Source organism: Molossus molossus, unplaced genomic scaffold, assembly GCF_014108415.1.
Source record: "Molossus molossus isolate mMolMol1 unplaced genomic scaffold, mMolMol1.p scaffold_m16_p_4, whole genome shotgun sequence".
NCBI lineage: Eukaryota > Metazoa > Chordata > Mammalia > Chiroptera > Molossidae > Molossus > Molossus molossus.
The window spans coordinates 72,174,510-72,195,075 of record NW_023425377.1 but is presented as its reverse complement, the minus strand read 5'-3'; the positions used below and the strand labels follow the sequence as shown (position 1 = coordinate 72,195,075).

The 20,566-nt window shown below is 40.5% G+C and overlaps 1 protein-coding gene across 1 annotated transcript; it reads left to right on the top strand.

Annotated features, from left to right (window-relative positions):
• The first annotated feature begins 1,112 nt into the window (after positions 1-1,112).
• LOC118615516 (zinc finger protein 791-like) lies at positions 1,113-18,254 on the top strand. The gene is made up of 4 exons (XM_036240525.1): positions 1,113-1,130; positions 15,382-15,508; positions 15,716-15,776; positions 16,169-18,254. Exons 1-4 carry the CDS (start codon positions 1,128-1,130, stop codon positions 17,880-17,882), a joined length of 1,905 nt encoding a protein of 634 aa, XP_036096418.1. The 5' UTR covers positions 1,113-1,127; the 3' UTR covers positions 17,883-18,254.
• The last annotated feature ends 2,312 nt before the right edge of the window (positions 18,255-20,566 follow it).

Genomic DNA, 20,566 nt, shown 5'->3' with positions numbered 1-20,566 from the left:
CACAACCACAAGTAATACATTTAAAATGTTTCTATTGATTTTTGAGAGAGAGAGTGAGGGAGAGGGAGAGTGAGAGAGAGAAACATCAATGAGAGAGAACATCTATTGGTGCCTCCTGCATACCCCCAGCTGGGGATCAGGGCCCACAACCTGATCCCACAACCTGATCAGGGCATGTGCCCTGACTGGGAATCCAACCAGCGACCTCTTGGTGAATGGGTCCATGCTGAACCACTGAGCCACACTGGCCGGGCTAGTTGTGTGCATTTTAAAATTCTCTAGGGACACAGACAAAATGTGATCTAAATTAAATTTTCTTCCAGTGTGAAATGTACAATTGAGAATGTCATGAGCACATCTCACGCCCTGTGGTTATACTGAGAAGTCCTTGCTTGCAGGCTGATGCTTGGGAGTTTTAATTTTCTACCAGAGCCAAGTGCTCTGGGATTCTTTCTTTTAAGGACAGAATGAATTGGGATGGGGAAGAGATGGGTGGAAGGTTCCAGGCTAGCAAAGATCAAAGACTAAAATGAAGCCAGACTCAATTACAGATGGTGAAGTCATATTCAGTGTCTGCATTTATAAACAAGGGTCACAGTTCTATGAGTGGACTCACAGATTTACCGCCAAGCGCTTGACCCCTAGAGGACATAAGACCCTCTTGTTTCAGTGTGGCCTGGCCTGGGCCACCTTCTTGTCTGTACTTACTTGCTCCATCTGGAAACGGAATCAGAATTCCCTGTGCACAGCTGTGCCCTCGCCTTCACAAAGAGCCGGGGGAAAGCTACATGGGCAGCCCCAGGATTAGAAAAAATTATGACTATGCAAAAGTACCAAAATGGGTCAGCTTCTTATTCTCCGAAGGAGGCTATTTCAGCAGAGCGAGTTCTCCCGCTTGCTGTCACTCAGCCTTGGGACCTGTCCAATCAAGAGCACGCTGAGGAAAGTGGGTGGGGCAACGCCCCGCATTGGCAGGTACCTCCATGCTCTGGATGCAGAAGGGTTTAGGATCCAGCGTTGCCCACCCCTCACGGTCCCGAGTGGGTCTCCTGCAGCGTCTGTCGCGCTGTAACCTGCCCTGGCCTTGGAGTCCAGGAAGGGCTCAGGGAGACGCAGGGAATCTAGGAATGGTGAGTGTGCGGCCGGGTGCAGAGACGGGAGGAGGGGCTGGTTTGAACCGGTTGAAACCGGCCGTGGCGGGACTGGCCTCACCCTGTCACCCCAGAGTCTGAGGACCCGAGTCCATTGGGGCGGTGTTCGGACCTGGCCCCCCCTGCACACAGCGTGGGTGCTGGACCGGCAGTGGGGACTCCGGGCATCCTGTCCCGTCTCTGCGCCGCGACTTCAGCCCGGAGCCCCTCTGGGCATCTCTGCCCCGCAGCCCCGCGTCTCCCCAGGTGGTGGTGACCACGGGAAGGGTCCTTAGGAGACATCTGTGACTTGATCCCCGGGGTTCACTTGTGGGAGGAGCTGTGGAGTCCCCAGTGTGGAGGAAAATGGGGCGCTGTGATAAATGTAACCGAAAGTAACCTAATAGCGTGATCAGGTCATAAATTCCTAACTGGGCACGTCTGTTGGCCGTCACGCCCCAGGCACACCGGCCCTGTAGTAAAACGTTTATCTTTGCCTTGAGCAAGCCCTGTCCATTGTTCTTGTGCATCTAGGTTAACACACCTTTGAAACGCCTCTTTTCAGACATCTTGGAAACACAACCGCCCTCAGGGGAGCACACAATCTTTTCAATGTCCTGTAATCCAGTCCCCACCTTGCTTTCTTCCCACAGTCTTGTAATCTTCCTTAGGTTCCCTCCTTAATTCCAAATGCATAAAAGAAACTGCAAACTGGAAGAAAAATGTAAAGGTCTTTTACTGAGAAACATTTTTCTCAGTCTGTTGAGATCTTGCTTTTAGGTCTATCTTCTGTTTGGATCGAATAAAGTCTCATAAAACATTTTCTACCGGGGCGTTTCTTACTTCGACACCAGTCCTTTCGGTGTCCCCAGGAGGACTGTTTTTCCTCCCCAGTTTTCCAGATGTTTGGGGAGCAGGGTCTCAAATCCACAACCCTGTGCCTCCAATTTAGCTCTTTCTGGGATAAATCCCTAAATTTTTAAAGATTTAATTTTTGTCTATGGATATTTTACACGAGAGGAAAGCAGAAAACAACCACATGGAAAATTTGAAATCAGATTGCTTGAAAGCTCAGTTCCCCTCTCCCCAGGACCTTCCCTGGGCACAGACATCCTATGAGAAATTCTTTGGATGGAAGTTCCTTTTTGGAAACTTAACTGGGTAATCTGTACTGTCACACTGTCCCTCTCAGGGTTTGTCATCTTGAGAAGATGTATTGATTAAGTCTCCACTTTTCAATAGGGATAAACTGTATTTAATCAATAGAGCTTGAAACACAATATAAAATATTTTCAAACAGGCAAGAGGTGAATTTCAGAAAAAATAAGATATTCCCTATTACCACTATTACATTCCATTTGTATAGAATTCTTGTTTCACTCTTTATTCCCCTAAGCATGTATGGTCTGTTTTTTGTTTTTTTTTTGTTTTTTTAAACTTTGGGGTGTTTTCAAATCAAATTGCAGGGTTTAGACTTGCAGAGTAGAAGCATTCAAGTATGATTATTATTTAAAAACTAACTGTTTCCGCCCTGGCCGGTTTGGCTCAGCAGTTAGAGCTTTGGCCTGCGGTCCTGAGAGACCCGGGTTTGGTTCCCGCTAAGGGCACGTACCTCGGTTGCAGTTTGTCCCCGGCTCTGGTCGGTTGTGCGGGTGGCAGCCACTCGATGTGTTCCTTTCACATCGATGTTTCTGTCTCTCTCTCTGTTCCTCTCTCTCCCTCCCACTCTACCTGAACAAAAAGTGGAAAAATGTCCTCTGGTGAGGATAAAAAAAAAAATTAAAAAAAATAAATAAATAAAATAAAAACTAACTGTTTCCCTTGGAAATACAATTGACAGACATTTTTCTGAAAATAATAGGTATTGGAAGTTTTCCTTTCTTATAATCTTTTGATATTTTAAAAAATTTGTTGATTTTAGAAAGAAAGAAAGGGAGAGAGTACCATCAATTTATTGTTCTACTCATTTATGCATTCATTGGTTGATTGTTGTATGTGCCTTGACTGGGAGATTGAACCTCAAACCTTGGCGAATCAGGATGACGCTCTGACCAACTGAGCTACCCAGCCAGGTTTTCTAATTGAACTAGTAAAAGACCCTTACAATTTTCTTCCCTCTTTCCACGTAAGGCTGGGTTAATATGATGTTGGTGGATTGTTTGAACACTGGACTTTTGCTGTTTAAAATAGCAATAGTGGTCCAAAACAACTCCAGTGGGGAACGGACTCCTGTAGTCAGTGACTCAAGCTAAGGCCCCCTTGAGCCGGCAAAAGGATGTACTCGAAGGCCCAGTGGATCTTCTTGGGGAGGCTCCCCCTGCAGGTGTCCTACCTGCTCACACCTACCATAGAAGGAGCCCTTACACTGAGAAGCTACAACCCTGGAAAGCTGGGGGTGCATGTGCACATGAGGTTAGGAGTGGGAGAAGAGAGTGATGATGCCTTTGAGTTATAGTTTCTTAGGCTTAGACATTTTTAAAAATTTATTTATTATTATTATTATTATTATTATTATTGTTAATCCTCACCCAAGGATATTTTTCCACAGATTTTTTTTTTTTTTTTTTACGAGAGAGTGTAAGGGAAGGAGGGAGGGAAAGAGATAGAAACATCAGTGTGAGAGACACACATTGATTGGTTGCCTCCTGAACCACCCAGTCCAGGAATCAAACCTGCAACCCAGGTACATGCCCTTGACCAGGAATCAAACCCAGGACGCTGTGGTCTGAGGGCTGACACTCAAACTGCTGAGCCAGACTGGCTAGAACAGGCCTAGACATTTTTAGACCTTAGGTTTGACCAGTGTAGGTGCATTGAGAATGTAATTTTTGCACATTGAGAAAGTTTGTGAAGATCAGGGGTTCTGACTCCTGGACAAAGGTTTGATGAATTGGGAGTTCATTTGGTTCAGGACCTTGAACTGAATCAGCCTGAGAGTTTCCTCACTTGCAAGAATGGAAGCCTGGAGGAGGGGGGGCTTCCATGTTTCCAGCGCTTCCATGAGGGGTGGGTGTGTAAGGAAGCAGGCTGTTTCTCTGTTTTGATTCCAGTATTGCTGTTTCTTTCCATTGGATTCCTTTTCCCCTTGAATATTTCAGCCCATTGGTTCTCATTTCCATTAGCACCTGGGCTTTTAAAATAGAGCTTGATTGAGGGAAATGATGTGAATAAGGCAAGATTGGTTGTGCAAAACAAAATAAAATTTTGTTTCCATTCAGGCAAGAGAACATGTATATATGAGATGGGTGTTTTATAGTCTCAGATGCATTTTCCATTTTTAGGTCAATGTTGTGTGTGTCTGTCCTTAGAGAACTTTCACATGTAAAAGGCTATCCTATTCCTAAAGTAAATAAACTTATATTTTAATTGATTGGAGGAAAACAATTGAATTTTTATTTTCATTGATTTGAGCAAACATATCAAAGCTTATGTAAATTTTGGGAATTTCTAGCATAGGCTAAATTACAAACCCCTAATGCATTTAGGATGCTATTCATTCTTGAAAATATCCGGAGTGTGAAATATAGTTGATGGAAAAATATTATCATTCCCCTTGTTTTCTGTTTTTGTTTTTTTAAATTAGAAAGGGATTTGTAATTTTTTTATACTCTGCAGTTTTATATCATTTACTTTTTAATGACTTAAATTTTGGAGTTTACTATGTAGAAAAGTTAAAAACAACTTATTTTTAAAAGCAAAGTTAATTAATAATGATGATTAATCATAGGAAATATGGTGTATATAAATTTCCTTTCTTGATTTAAATAAATAACAAAGGGGAGAGTTTTAAAAAATGCCTGAGAGGAAGTTGATTTAAGGTCACCGCCTGCATAGCCTGCTTCACTCCTTGCTGATTCCCTCCACCCTCAAATACCAGTTTTGATCATGTCTTGCTTATCCTATTAATGTCTTTATATAAAAACATGCCAGTATAAATGCATCTTTCTCTTACCCATGTTTGTGCTTGTAATGAGGTCAGACTCCATGTATTTGATGTTTGACTGAAAACTTAAGTCCCCCTCCCCTCTTCCCCTGTCCTTACCTGTCAGGCTGATGAGGACCTGGAGGCTCCTGCTCTGAACTGCTGTTTGCTGGGAGCCCCTCCTTTGAGCGGTGCTGCCCTGTGTTCAGAAGACCCTGAGTTGACAGTTTAGCTAATTCTTTATCCTTTTAGAGCAGGAGTATGGGACTGGGACCTTCCTTAAAGTGGTCCTGGGGCCAGTGTCTTGGCTGGAACCTATTTGTGTCTTTAGCATGAAGGTGTGAATGAGGCTGGTGTCACATATACAGTAGAGTGAGTCCAAGGTGGGGGTCGGGGAGTATAAGAATGAATATACCACATGAATGATGTGAGCCCATCATATGGTTGCTCCTGAAAGGGTAGATATTTCAGAGAGAAAGAGAAGAGACAGGAAAAGGCAGCCCATAAGTGGGAGGGTGAGTCCACTTCCCTAATGCCAGAGGGCTCCCCAGGACCCTTAGGTACATCTGCTGCTGCCCCTGCCTCCCCTGATCTCCACACTGGGGACAACACCTGTAGTCTCACTGTGGCACAGCCAAGGGATTAGTTCAAACCAGATTTAAGCCCAGGGTCCTTAAATCCTCTATAGCAGCCATTTGGTGGTGGTGGTGGTGGTGGGGGGTTCTAACCCTAAAGGCACTTATTTGAGGTCCCCTAGGAGAAAAATTTACAAATACCAGAGTAGAGAGGACACCCACTTACCTGAAGTTTACCCAGTGACCTAAAATACAAAATAGGGAAGGACACAAGAGAGGGAACAGGAGAAAATAGATATTAAAAAAAGGTCCACTATTTGACCCAATTAGAAATTCAAAATATGCTGAAAGAATAAAGGGGGAGTCCTTGGCTTTTGAGCCTCTCAAACATAGGTTTTGAAATAATGTTGCCAGCCCCTCTGATGCAATAATTGACAAACCCTTACACAGTGACTCATGCTAGTTATACAGTTATACCTGGGTTCTTAGTAAATTGAAATGAGGAACTTCATGATTTTAGGGGAATTCCTGATTATAATCTGGAGGACAAAGTGGTGTACTCGCCTTACCCACCAGAAAGCTTTGCCTTTTCTCAAAGTCATAGCACCCATTGCCCTAAAAGATTCCATAGTGAACAAGAGAGCTCTGAACCAGTAATTCACGAATTTAAGTTAAATGAACTCTTCACCTAAATGGCTTCACAAAACAGGATTCCATGGTCCCTACACCTTACTTAAATTAGTTAATAATGGCTCAATGTAAATTAAACAAAACCTTCAAGGATTTGAAAACTAATGAGAAACCTTTTAAGAACAAGTGATTATCCCCAGTGCTCCTTTGACCCGTCCCGCAGGTCGAGCAACGAGGACTCTAGAGGGGGAGTGAGGATGAGGAGGGACAAGAGACACGAGAAATGGAGACAAGACAGGATTCTGATCAAGTCTCGTTTATTCAGGGGGAGTTCACATAATATATAGGGGAAAAACAGGTGAAACTGTTAATGAGTATCCCACCTGAAGCAAATTCCAGTAAATACCTCAGGTGGAACAAATGATAAGCAAAGAATGGATTAAACAATTATCTAGAGGAATGCAGACACTATGCAGAGAGACCCCCTGCCCTGGGGCCGGAGACAGCAGAGCAGACTTTAACAAGATGGATGTCATGCAAATGGTCTCCCACAGGTCCCCCTTTTTTATTAAATTTTAAGGCCGAAATAATACCTTGAGGGGACTGTGCCTGTCTTAGGTCAGGAAACTTGCACACGGTGCCAACCTGTCCGAACCCGTCATTGGAATAGCAAGGCAGCATAAGGCCTTGTTCCTGTCTTAGGTGGTGGTTGGTGATACGTGTGAGTTCCAGTTGCCCGTCTCTGGCTATCCAGTCCAGCACACCAAGGTGACGAGGTTTTTGAGACTTTGCCATCTCGGGCATAGTCATAGCTTATTGACTCACAGCTAGAGTGAGCTTCTCTGTCGGCCATTTCAAGTTTATGATAGTGGACCTGTATAGATTGCATCTTAATGGCATCCATCTGCTGCTTGAAAGCCATCACCTCATTGAAGAGGAAAGGTCCTAGTGACACAATCAGTAAAAGGCCAAGTAAGGGGCCCAACAGAGGGAGAAGATAAGGCAGCACCCCATTTAGTCCGCTCCAAAAGGGGTTATCGAAAAGTTCTTTTAAGCAGCGTTCCTGCAAGGCAGTCGCAAGGGGGGCCAAACAGGGCCCTCAGGAGCTCGTCAGGGTTTGGAGGAGGCCCCAAACCTCCTTTCACAAGCGGGCAAAGATGCAGTAGTATCCCTGCAGTAAGATTTCAGCCTTCCGGTCCATTCCTGAAATAAAGAAAAAACAGGAAAAGGCTCTCAGGGCGAATTTTCGTCCCTGGAGTTTTCTATGTGGTTATCTGTTATTCCTTTAACTTGATCAGTCTGTTTAACCATATGCTCTGGTAGCCATCTGGCAGATTTCATTTTCTTAGAGTAAATGCATACAGAACCTCGGCCCCAGATGAGGACTGGGTCTGGGCCATGCCAAGAATTGGTTAGCGGATCTTTCCTTTACAATTTCTTGCAAAGTGGCCAGTTTCCCCACAGTTGAAACATTTACTCTTGTCTTTTTGGGATAAGAATTGTCTAACTGTATACCCTTGCAAGGCGGCAGCCATGGCAAGGCCCTGTTGATAGGCAGCCCCAATATCAGAGCATAGGCGACTATAGCCAGTTAAATCAGTCTTTTTCTTATAAGGTCTAATAGCGGCTTGACAGGCGGCATTAGCGTTTTTAAAAGCCAATTGTTTAACAAAATCTGTACCGGCATCTGCATTACCGAAAATTCTGCCTGCTGCAGTAATTCGGCGGTGAACAAAATCTGCAAAAGGCTCATCAGGTCCTTGTTTAATGTTAGTAAGGGAGGAGCTCATGTCGCCCTTGGTGGGCAGTTTCCTGCAGCCTGAACTTGTGCAAAAAGACCTGCATCATATTGCATTTGGGCATCACTATTAGCATAATTTCCTTCTCCTATTAGCATATCAAAATTCCACCCATTACCAGCCTGCGTATTGCGTTTAGCAATGTCCTTGCAGTTCTCTACATACTCTGATTTCCATAGGAGATAGTCTCCTCCAGCAAGTGTCGCTCAGGCTAACGTCTGCCAATCCCCAGGCGTAAGCCAATTCTCGGCTACTGATTCTAAAATTGCCGTAGTATACGGGGCTGTGGCTCCGTATTGTGCTACAGCAGTCTTTAATTTCTTTATTAATTTAAAATCAAACCCACTATGGTGACGCCAAGCCTGTCCTTGTGCGTCCACTATTTCTGTTACTGGAAAAGCCTCTATGTCATCTAGCTCTGGTGTAAGTTGCAAGCGGGGAGGGATCTTTGGGACAGCTCCCCTCATGGGTGGCTTTTGATTACCGAGGACTTCTGATCTTCACTCTCCTTTTTAGATATTCCTACTTTTAGTCCTTCTAATTGAGTTATGAGATCTTGGTGCTCTTTTTCCAGTTTTATTTGTTCTTTGAGGTGTTCAATTTTATCTCTAAGTTCTTTTCTAGGGTCAAGGACAGGACATGCCAGCGGGGGGGCACTGGGGTTATTATTATAAGGCAGGGGGCATTGAGAAACAAGCGGCCAATCAGAGTTATGATATCTGGCAGCTTCATCCGCCAATTCATCCCAATCAACCTCTCCTCTGTCAGGAACAATCTCCAAATATACTGATAGGTCGGGATAAATCTTTGTCTTGGATTTGATTATTTCCTCTGGGGCAACACTAGTTTTTGTTCTTTTGATTTCTCCACCCTCTCTCTCTGTTAGTTTTTCTCGTCTCCCCATATGAGGGCTTTTAGGCATAGTTTTATTCCGAGTGTCTCGGTTTTTTCTTCCTCATTGTCTCTATCGAATGACATGAAGTCCTCACATTCTTTACTTTCATTTTCATTCCCCTTTTTTTCTTTCTGTAATATACCCTCGCCATATTCTACTACATTGGCAACGAGAGGATCAGAATGTCTGAGATAGAATTTCATCTATTAAATTCCAATAAGAAAAAGCAGTTACCGAGACCTTCTCAGGTCCATAAGTCTTATAGTAATCTCTAAGAGCATCACCGACTATTTTCCATTGTTTTTGATCTATAGTTCCCTCTGTAGGAAACCAAGGGCACGCTTCCTTAGTATAATCAAAATACTCACACAAATGCTTCATTTTCACCTTTACTCCTCGTGCCTTGATAGCCTTTCCTAGTCCTTCAACCAACATCTTATCTTGGCTCAATGCTTGACCCATAATCGCCGTTCACTTATCTGAGGGGTGCAGACGCAGCAGGTTCCCACGTCGTTCCCTCTTTTCTTTTACTTTCTTTTTCTTTGATTTCCTTTCTGCTGGCCACTCGAACGGCGTCCTTCACTGGATCCCCCGTGCTGGAACCCCACGTTGGGCGCCACTTGACCCGTCCCGCAGGTCGAGCAACGAGGACTCTAGAGGGGGAGTGAGGATGAGGAGGGACAAGAGACACAAGAAATGGAGACAAGACAGGATTCTGATCAAGTCTCGTTTATTCAGGGGGAGTTCACATAATATATAGGGGAAAAACAGGTGAAACAGTTAATGAGTATCCCACCTGAAGCAAATTCCAGTAAATACCTCAGGTGGAACAAATGATAAGCAAAGAATGGAGTAAACAATTATCTAGAGGAATGCGGACTCTGTATGCAGAGAGACCCCGCCCTGGGGCCGGAGACAGCAGAGCAGACTAACAAGACGGATGCCATGCAAATGGTCTCCCACACGCCTTTGAACAGTTGAATTCAGTCTGATATTAAACCTGGAAAGAATGAATGACACCTCACAGTGGATTACTGCAAATTTTAAATTGTGTTCGAGCAGCAAATACACTTCTATTCCCAGTCCCTCATGTTATACAAATCATGCCATCCACTCAGCAACTGTTACACATTCTACCATAGATTTGGTTAAGTCTATTTTGTTCAGTGCCTATTTTAATAGCCTATCAGCTGCAGTTAGCCTTCACCTTTAAAGGGACATGATACACATTTACCTCATGATTCTAGGGAATGTCAGTACCGTTAACACTGCACACAGCTTCTGCAGGCAGGATCACAACTGTGTTTATCTTGCTCCAGGAGAACAGATATGACATGGCATTTATGGCTTTCTTTGTGAACATTTATTTGACATTCAGGACATACATATATTGGAAAAATGGGCTCAGAAAAAGTGTATGCTCTGTTGCCCCACACATATTGTGAGGCCCTGATGACTTTGTTACATTAAAAAAAATTTTTTTTTGCCTTTTTAAAATTGATTTTAGAGAGAGTGGAAGGGAGAAGGAGAGAGAGATAGAAACATCGATGAGAGAAAACATCGACTGGCCGCCTCCTGTATGTCCCCCACTGGGGTTTGGGCCCACAAGCTGGGCATGTGCCCTGACCAGGAATGGAACCAGTGACCTCTTGGTGCATGGGTCAGTGCTCAACCACTGAGCCACACCAGCTGGACGTCTTTGTTACATGTAAAAAAATTATTTAATAAACAGAAGGCCACTCAGTTTGTGACACCATGAAGAAATAGCTATAGTCTCTCTCAGAACCCACACCACTGTCTAGATTCTTTAGTGTTTGAGAGGCAACATATTCCTTGTTCACTAATTTTATTTGAACCCATTTATGCTGTTACTTACAATCTGCCCCAACTTGAGTGGGTACTCCTACCACAGAAGGCTCTAGACTGTTTAAGTTGCCATACAACAGGCACACTTGGCAGTGTCCTCATAGACCCCTTCACTATAGAGGCTTCATTGACCACCTCTTAGCTCCTTAGACTTATCCATGATGGCCTTAAGTTGTCATTTTTGTCTTCCTTTGCTTAGTTATGTTAACTAGGTGCTTATGAATTTTATTAATCTTCTCAAAAAACAGCTTTTTGCTTGTTTGTTTTTTTCTCCATGGATTTCTTTTCCCATTACATTGATCTGTTTCTAATTATTTATTTTTACTTTTATTCTGCTTACTCAGGGTTTAATTTGCTCAACTTTTTATTGTTTCCTAAGGTAGATGCTTACGTTATTTGATTATAGATCTTTCTTGTTCTAGTATACTTGTTTGATGGCATACATTTTCCTCTAGGCACTGCTTTTCCTGCATCCCAAAATCTTTGAAAAGTTGAAGTTTCATTTCATTCAGTCCAAATATTTTTTTATTTATCTTAAGATAACTTCTTTGCTCCCATGTATTATTTAGGTTTATGTTGTTGAATCTCCACATATTTCAGTGTTTTCCAACTCTCTTACTATTATTGATTTCTAGATTAATGTATGTGGTATAAGAGCATATTTTGTATGATTTCTGTTCTTTCAAATTTGTTAAGATATGTTTTATGTTCCAGAATGTGTTCTGTCATGATGAATGTGTTCTGTCATGTGTTCTGTCCATGTGAACTTGAGAAGAATGTGTACCGTGTTCTTGTTACATGAAGTATATCAATAATTTAAAATTTTAAGGCATAGATTTTAAAAAAATAGATTTTAATCACAAATTATAATTTTAAATTAATTTTGTTGTTGCATGGCAGTGTTCAGTTCAACTCTGTCTTTTGTGATTTCTTTCTGCTGGAATTTGTAATTTGTGATAGAGAATGTTGAAATCTGCAGCGATAGTACTGGATGCATCTGTTTCTCCTTGCGTTCTATCAGCTCTTGCCTCGTGTATTTTGTCCTTGTTTTGTTTTGCACAAGCATATAAAGGACTGCTGTGCCTTCCTGGAGAATGGACCCCTTTATCATTAAATAATGTCTATCTTTATCTTTGAGATTTTTTTTTCTTGGTCTGAAACCTTTATTGTCAGAAATTCATATACCCCTGCCAGCTTTCCTTTGACTACTGTTGACATGGTACATTTTCTCCATGATTTTTCTTTTATCTCTCTGTGACTTCATATTTAAAGTGGGTTTCTTGTGAACAACATATCATTGTGATTTTTAAAATATGATATTACAGCTCTGGACAGGTGGCTTTGTTGGTTGGAGCATTGTCTTGTACACCAAAAGGTTGTGGGTTCAATTCCTGGTCAGGGTACATACCTAGGTTGCAGGTTTGATCCCCAGTCAGGGCCCATATGGGAGGCAACTGATCAATTTTTCTCACATCAGTGTTTTTCTCTCTAAAAAAAAACAATCAAAACATATCCTCAGATGAGGAGTTTATAAAAATCTGATATTACAGTACTGTATTTGTTTTTCAGTTGTAGTAAGACCAATGATGATTAAAATGGTGATTGATACAGGTGGATTAATATCTACCAGAACTTGTCCTATTCAAATAGAACAACTTGTTCTATTTGTTGCCCTTGATCTTTGTTTCTTTTTTGTTTCAACATTTTTTCTTCATTCTCTGGCTTTAATTGAGCATTTGGCCTGATTTTTCTTCTCCTCTCTTATATCAAATATGCATATTGTCTTAAAGATTTTAGTGGTTGTCCTTGAGTTTTCAGTAACATTTACAACTAATGGCTGCCTCTGAGGTCGCACTGAACCGCCTCACTGGTTGTGGAAGTACCGCCCACCACACTGGTCCCAATCCCCTCTGTCCCTTGTAAGCTGCAGTCATTTATTTCAGTTGTCCATAACCTGAAATCATCAAATACATAATTTCTAAAATAAACAAAATGTCATATATTATATGATGACAAATACAAAAGATATTTTACCTTCATTATGTTTTTCTAATCCTTCACATCTATCATTTACCATCTTTCTGATGGATTTTTGAACATTTCATTCAACATAGGTGTAGTAGTAACAAATTTCCTCAATTTTTGTCTAAGAAAGTCCTATTTCTTCTTTATATTTGAAAGATAAGTTTATCTTGACACACTATTTCAGGATTTTTTTCTCACAACTTTCAATATTTAATCCACTCTCTTCTTGCTTGCATGGTTTTTGAAAAGAAGTGTGGTTTAATTCTAATTTTTTTTCTCTGTAACTAAGGTGTTTCCCCCCCTGGCTTCTTTCACTATATTCTCTGTCTTTGATTTTTGTCTAGTTGAATATGAGACCCTTGGGTTTGCACTCTTGTTATTTATCATGTCTAATGTTCTCCGACCATCTTGGACCCGCAGTGTGTCATTTATCATGAATTTTAGGAAATCTCAGTGATTGTTACTTTACTGGTTTCTTCGAGTTTGTTATATTTCTTTCCGTCTTTTATGTTCTTCAGGTGTTTCCATCAGGTGTGTTTAACCTTCTGTTTGAAGAATCTATGGATTATGAATGTTGTGTTCTGTTTTTTGTTCTTTTTTGGCTTTGCATTAGAAATTGCTGAAATAGATTTTCAAAAATACATCTTTATTGATTTTTTAGAGAGAGAGACAAAGGGAGCGAGAGATAGAAACATCGATGTGAGAGAGAAACATCAATAAGCTGACTCCTGCACACCCCCTACTGGGGATCAGGCCCGCAACCTGGGCATGTGCCCTGACAGGGAATTGAACCAGTTTTTCTTAGTCCATGGGACAGTGCTCAATGCTCTGAGCGACACCGTCCAGGCTGAAATAGATTTAAAAAAATTTAAAATACAGGCCATGTTAAGAACAGAATATTTGGGACATTTTTCTAAATGCCAAGTTTACTTTCTCTTTTCCAATTTTGACCACACCCACTTGCCTTGTGACCTAAAGGCTCTAATAGACCTAAGAAGATAATTTCGAGGTTTTTACCTTTTCTCTTGTGAGTTTGGTAATGACAACCTCTGAGTCACTTAGATGCCACACCAGAGACCACCAGTTTCCTGCTGCCAATCTTGGTGATTGATTGCTGACAGCTTTAGAGCTCCCTGCCTCTCCTTCCCTCTGACCCACCTCTGTGCAAGGTGATAAGCAAGCCTTAGGGTGCCCTCCTGTGGTAGCAAGTGATTGAGTCCTTGTAAGCTCCTGCCCTTGTGTGTGAACTCTCACACTAGCTCATCCTGTAACCTCCCAAAACAACAGGGCCATGCACCATTTTCTCTCTCACAGGCTATCTAATGTCTTCCTGAGAGGTCGCCCAACTCTATGCAGATACGTCAACTGTGACAGTAATAAACCCTTTCATAGCCTACAGGTGGTTTATGCTGTCATCAGCTGAGGAATTCCTTGCTGAAGCGTTGAGCTATCAAGTTCCTTTACTCCCCTGGGGGGGCTTGGAAATGACAGAAGAAAGGAGGGCAGCCTCTAGATTGGCTGGTCAGGAATCACTTCCTCCTGATTGGAGAGTAGATGTTATACGTTCTTTTGGAGGAAATCATTGCTGCAACCTTTACATATTTTAGAATAATGAGCAAGTTCATTATCACACCATTGTGGACCTCAATGAATTCTCTTGCAGCTAACGCTCTTAACCTGATCCTCAGTGTCAGCAGGACCCAGGATAGACTGTTACGGTTGTGTTGGAAAGAGCTCTTCTGGTATATTATCATCTCAGTGTGTGTGCCTGTGTGCCAAAAATTGGCTGGAAGCAGCCCTGTGGCACAGTAGTAATGTGATTTTTTGTGGAAGCTGCCTTCTACTTTGTGTCTGAGCTCTAAGTGTGAAATACCTTATTAGACCATGAAATCAAACAGAAAGAGAAAGAAAGAAGTGAATCTGTGAAGAATATTACACAAGTAAGAGCAATGCTTCTCTACAAGAATATTTCCATTCTGCCAGCTGCATACAGTTACTCTAATGGCCCAGAGGCATGTAGGACAACATGGCCAGCTGAGCTTTGTTAAAAGTTGAATATCCATAGGCCTCTGGACTTTCAGGTTTGGTAATAGGAATAAAACAAAAAGCTTTTAGTTCCTCACTATGTTTTTATTCATTGAAACCTCATTGCAAATGTTAACATTTGCCTCATGGAGTGCTATAAATGGTGGGCAGTGAGGAAGGAGGTGATAGAATGCTTCTCACAAAGAATTGATTATCTTAAAATAATAATATTTCTTTCATTTGAACAGCCATTCTGTCATTTCCAAACATTCTCTAACCCTACGATTAGGGGAAAAAAGAAAAGTGTAATGTGATCATAGTAACATTGTATAAACAATTGATGCTGGTACATCTAAGAGGAAGCAAGTGTGGAAAGAGAATGAGTTTCTTATCATCAAATCATAGAATAAGTGTTACAGACAACAGATCATATGTAACCTCACTGTAAATGGGTCTGGGTGTCCAGTGCTGTCAGTCTCACACACCCTACTCTACACATATTGGAGTGTTTTAGGACTTGGTGGCCTTTGAGGATGTGGCTGTGATCTTCAGTCTGGAGGAGTGGGCTTTATTGGATTCTCCACAAAAGAAACTCTACAGAGATGTGATGCAGGAAACCTTCAGGAACCTGGCCTCTATTGGTAAGGATGACAAGTTACCTTTACATTGTTTATTAGGGGACAAGTGTTCTTGGCCATCAACATTCAACATTCTCAATGTGGAATGTGGGAAGGGAGGGGCTTGGTAAATAAACTAGGCCTGGTCTCAGCTCATTACAGAATTAGAATCTAATAATTTTCCTATAGTTTCTAATAGTTTGAAATAAAGTTTCTGGGTTTACATTTTAGGAAAGCAATGGGAAGATTATGACATTGAGGATCAGTACCAAAACCAAAGGAGAAAACAAAGGTGAGTCACACGCAGAATAGAACTGTCTTTATGAGAAACCTCTTATGCAATCAAATTTAAAAAGAAGCAACCAAATTAACTTCTGCTTCAAATTTATTACTTCTCAGAAATTTTCCACCAAATTACTTTTTCATATATGACAAAGATGGTCAATGTTTGAAAAGTAATTTAAATGGAGAGAGTATTGATAAACCCTTTACATGAATAGCACAGTTCTAATAGTACCAAAGGCAAATTCCTCTTGCAAAGCATTGCTTATAATCATTTATTCAGACAAGGGGAAAACCTAAAATTTTGCTATAAATTATGAAAATATAGTCAAAATATTCTACTAATAATTTAAAAATCATTAACAAAAAATAATTAGTAATGTGCTTCTCAATTTTTTCCAGAAATCCAATGTTTGTGGTATTCTGTGAAGGGGAAGAGAGTAGTCATTGTGGGGAAAACTTCAGCCTTATTCCAAATCTTAGTCTGAAGAAGAAAACTCTTTCTGGAGTAAAGCCATGGGAATATTGTGTGTGTGGGAAAGTATTCATGCAACAATCATCCCATAATATGCACATCAGATGTCACACTGGAAACAAGCCATATGAGTATCAACATTATGGAAACAAGCTATATAACTATGATGTATGTGGGAGCACCCTCAGTTATCTTCAGTGTTTGGACAACCATGAAATAAATCACAGTGGAGAAAAAGCCTATCTATGTAAGGAATGTGGGAAAACCTTTAATTCTTCAACTTCATTTCAGATACATGAAAGATCCCACACTGGAGAAAAACCTTATAAATGTAAACAGTGTGGTAAAGCCTTCAGTTGTCTCAGTTATCTTCGACGTCATGAAAAAGTTCACACTGGAGAGAAACCCTATGAATGTAAGGAGTGTGGGAAAACCTTCAGATATTATCAAAATTATCGAAGACATGAAAATAAATTTACTGGAGAGAAGCCCTATGAATGTAAAGAATGTGGAAAAGCCTTCATATGTTATCAGAGTTTTCGAAGACATGAACGAAATCACAGAGACGTGAAACCATATGTATGCAAGCAGTGTGGTAAAACATTTAGTTGTCTTCGTTATCTTCGAAAACATGAAAGAAATCACACTGGAAAGAAACCCTATGAATGTAAAAAATGTAGTAAAGCATTTAGATATCCCAGTGATCTTCAAAAGCATGAAAGAAACCACACTGGAGAGAAACCCTTTGAATGTGTGGAATGTGGTAAAGCCTACAGGGATCCCAGTTCCTTACAAAAACATCAAAGAACTCATGTTGGAGAGAAACCCTATGAATGTAAAGAATGTGGCAAAGCTTTCAGTTCTCATCAGTGTGTCCTAATACACGAAAGAAATCACACTGGAGAGAAACCCTATGAATGTAAAATATGTAGCAAAACATTTGGTTATCCCAGCTCTCTTCGATATCACAAAAGAACACATACTGGAGAGAAATCCTATCAATGTAAGGAATGTGGAAAAGCCTATAGATATCTCAGTTCCTTACGAATACATGAAAGAATTCATACTGGAGAGAAACCTTATGAATGTAAGGAATGTGGGAAGTCCTACAGATGTTATCAAAGTTTCCAAACACATGAAAGGAATCACACTGGAGAGAAACCATATATATGTAAAAACTGTGGTAAAGCATTTAGTTGTCTCCATTATCTTCGAAAACATGAAATAAATCACACTGGAAAGAAACCCTATAAATGTAAAAAATGTAGTAAAGCATTTAGGTATCCCAGTGATCTGCAGAAACATGAGAGAAACCACAGTGGAGAGAAACCCTTTGAATGTAAGGAATGTGGTAAAGCCTACGGAGATCACAGTTCCTTACAAACACATGAAAAAACTCATACTGGAGACAAACCTTATGAATGTAAGGAGTGTGGGAAAGCCTTCAAATGTTATCAAAGTTTTCAAACACATGAAAGAACTCACACTGGAGAGAAACCATATGTTTGTAAAAAGTGTAGTAAAGCATTTACTTGTCTCCGTTATCTTCGAAAACATGAAAGAACTCACACTGCAAAGAGCCCTATATATATACGCAATTTGGAAAAGTCTTCATTTATCACACAACCTTTCAAAATGTGAAAATACACACTGAAGATAAATGATACTAATGTGCAAAAATTTGGAAAGACTTCAGTTGTCTCAGTTTCGTTCAAAAGCATAAAAAGGACTCACTGGATAAAAACTCTTGAATGTAAAATTTTGGAAAGATTTGGATTGGTGCACATTTTTACAAGTGAAAATTCCCTTCAAAAAGGAAATGAAAATGTAAGTAACATGAGTAAATTAATAGAAATTAATCAATGTATAATGTGCCAGAAAGTGTATAGTGTGAAAGAGTCCTCGTTCATGTGTGAATATATTGTGTCTATTGAACTCCTTTCTGTACTTCACCACTGGGCTGTGGATTTCTACTAATTACTTTCAGAAATGAATATTCACATGAGATAATAATGAGAGTCTTTCAACAATAAAATGGATAGGTAGTGCTTTTTTTCTTGAAACATTTAATACTATTTTCTATCTTTTTTTTTTTTCTTATCCTCACCCGAGGACATTTTTAAATTTTTTGTTGTTGTTGTTCAGATAGAGTGGGAGGGAGAGAGAGGAAGAGAGAGAGAGAGAGAGAGAGAGAGAGAGAGAGAGAAACATTGACGTGAAAGGGACACATCGAGTGGCTGCCACCCATAGGACCCAACCAGGGCCGGAGACAAACTGTAACCAAGGCACGTGCTCTTAGCGGGGACCGAACCCAGGTCTCTTTGGACCGCAAGCTGACGCTCTAACCGCTGAACCAAACCGGCCAGGGCTATTTTCTCTCTATCTTGAAGCCTGTTAGATACATAGGTGAGTTGAGGTCTATTTCTTATATGCAGTTAGGTTGAATATGTTTTTATAACATTTTATTTGTTCTGTGTTAAGGACCCATTGAAAGGGACAGTTTGGTATTTGGGATTTCCTAGTGGCCTGTGGCAGTTTTTATCTCCTTAGTCCATTTTATGTATTCTACCTTTCCCTCTGGCATAGCTCTTTCTGTGGGGTGATAAGTATAGGAGACTTTTTCTGTTTTCCATGTGAATAAATAGTTGGGATAAGTATTATGTGTGGCGAGTTTAGGAAAGAATATCATTCTTTTCATATTTGGGCCTTTGCTTTTTGTTCTTCCTTTGGACTGATGTTTGGTGAGTAGAGTTTGCATTAGGAAGAGGGACCTGTGATAGGGCAACAGAATCAAGGGCTGAAGATTTTCCCTCCCACTGGGTAATGATAGGACCTTGAGTTCCCAGAATCCATCTCCTTTATGGTCCATGTTAGAATTCTTTAGTAGCCTCATTTGCATAAGATTTGGAAGGTAAAAACAAAGAAGGCATTAGTTAGACTTTAGAGCCAACGTTCACACAGGCAAATAGACATAGGCACTTAAAGGTGAAAAGCTTCCAGCCTGTTATCTTGAATCTTTGACCTTCCAATCAAGACTCTCCTCAAAACCATCACAGACTGTCTAATATCCATTTTCTGAGCTGTGTGGGTTTCCACTGATGTCTTCATAAGATCCATATCAAAGATCCATCAGAATTTGGTTTTGCTGTAGGCCCTCTTGTGTCCATCAGGAAATTTATCAGACTTTCATGCTTATGTCTGATTCTCCTACTTAGATTACATCCATTTAAGAGCTAATTTTATAGGAGACATCTTCTGCACTTAACAGTGCCATGTTTTTCTTATTCACCATAACATCTACAATGGTGCTGTCAAAAAGAATGACACTTGTCAGGAAGACTGGATGTTGCCTGGTACTTGTATCTGCATAATTCCTTCAGTATATTTTCCATCATATTTGATTGTATGTGATTAAGAGGACATGTATTTTCTGGTCAAACAAACCCTTCTGTAGTTGTTTCATAAAAGTATTTTATTAACTGTTTTCTAAGCTCTTGTATACTAACAAATACTATGTTTTTATTTCCTGAGAAGATATGTTAAAATAATAATTTTGTATTTTCAAATAAACTTTGTCATTGTGTTCCTTAATAATTATACCATATGGGTTAATTTTATTATGTGCATTCATGTTCAGGCAATTTTTTCTAAGGCATATTTTGTTATATTTTTTAACAGTTACAGTTTTCGTCATGACACCAATTGTCATTCACTCTTAATACCAAGACTGTAAATCATGGAGTTTTCATTGCCCTTTTGCCAGTGGCCTGTATGATTGTGGCTGTATTCAGAGAGGAGTGTAATGAATTCTAATAATCAGAATGACCACAATGTACACATGACTGTAGTGTAATGCAGAAGGTTGATCAGGACTTTTATAGGAATTGGCCTGTAATAGATGTTATGGCCATTAAAGTCTCCAGGATTTTTTTGTATATTGAATGCTCTGAGGAGGTAAACGTATTATGTTATTGGTTACCATGAACCTTATTTTTTAGCAGGCAATGTGCAAGAGCTCATCTTAACTTGCAAGAAGCCCCAGTGAGTCACATTGGTAGGAAGAGGGAAATATTGACCACTTTTAAAATTTGGGATTGTCACTTTTGCTATTTTGTGAGACATGGTTGTAAAATATATTTGTGTCTTGGTCTGTCATAGTCTCCAAGTTTTTTTGATGAAGGAGGTGTGTGACATCTTACTCTTCAGCAGGATGAGACTTGACCGAGCAGTGATTACAGCTCCTTGTCCTCTGAAATAGCCTATGGCATTAGTACTTATGATCTGAACACTGATGTATTTCCTACAGGGTTTATACCATTTATCAT

What these genes read in the sequence shown, in the direction of transcription:
- LOC118615516 (XM_036240525.1), top strand. An exon ending in CAGGAACCTGGCCTCTATTG is followed by an intron (nt 15,509 to 15,715) that starts GTAAGGATGACA and finishes TTTACATTTTAG; the next exon opens with GAAAGCAATGGGAAGATTAT. An exon ending in AACCAAAGGAGAAAACAAAG is followed by an intron (nt 15,777 to 16,168) that starts GTGAGTCACACG and finishes AATTTTTTCCAG; the next exon opens with AAATCCAATGTTTGTGGTAT.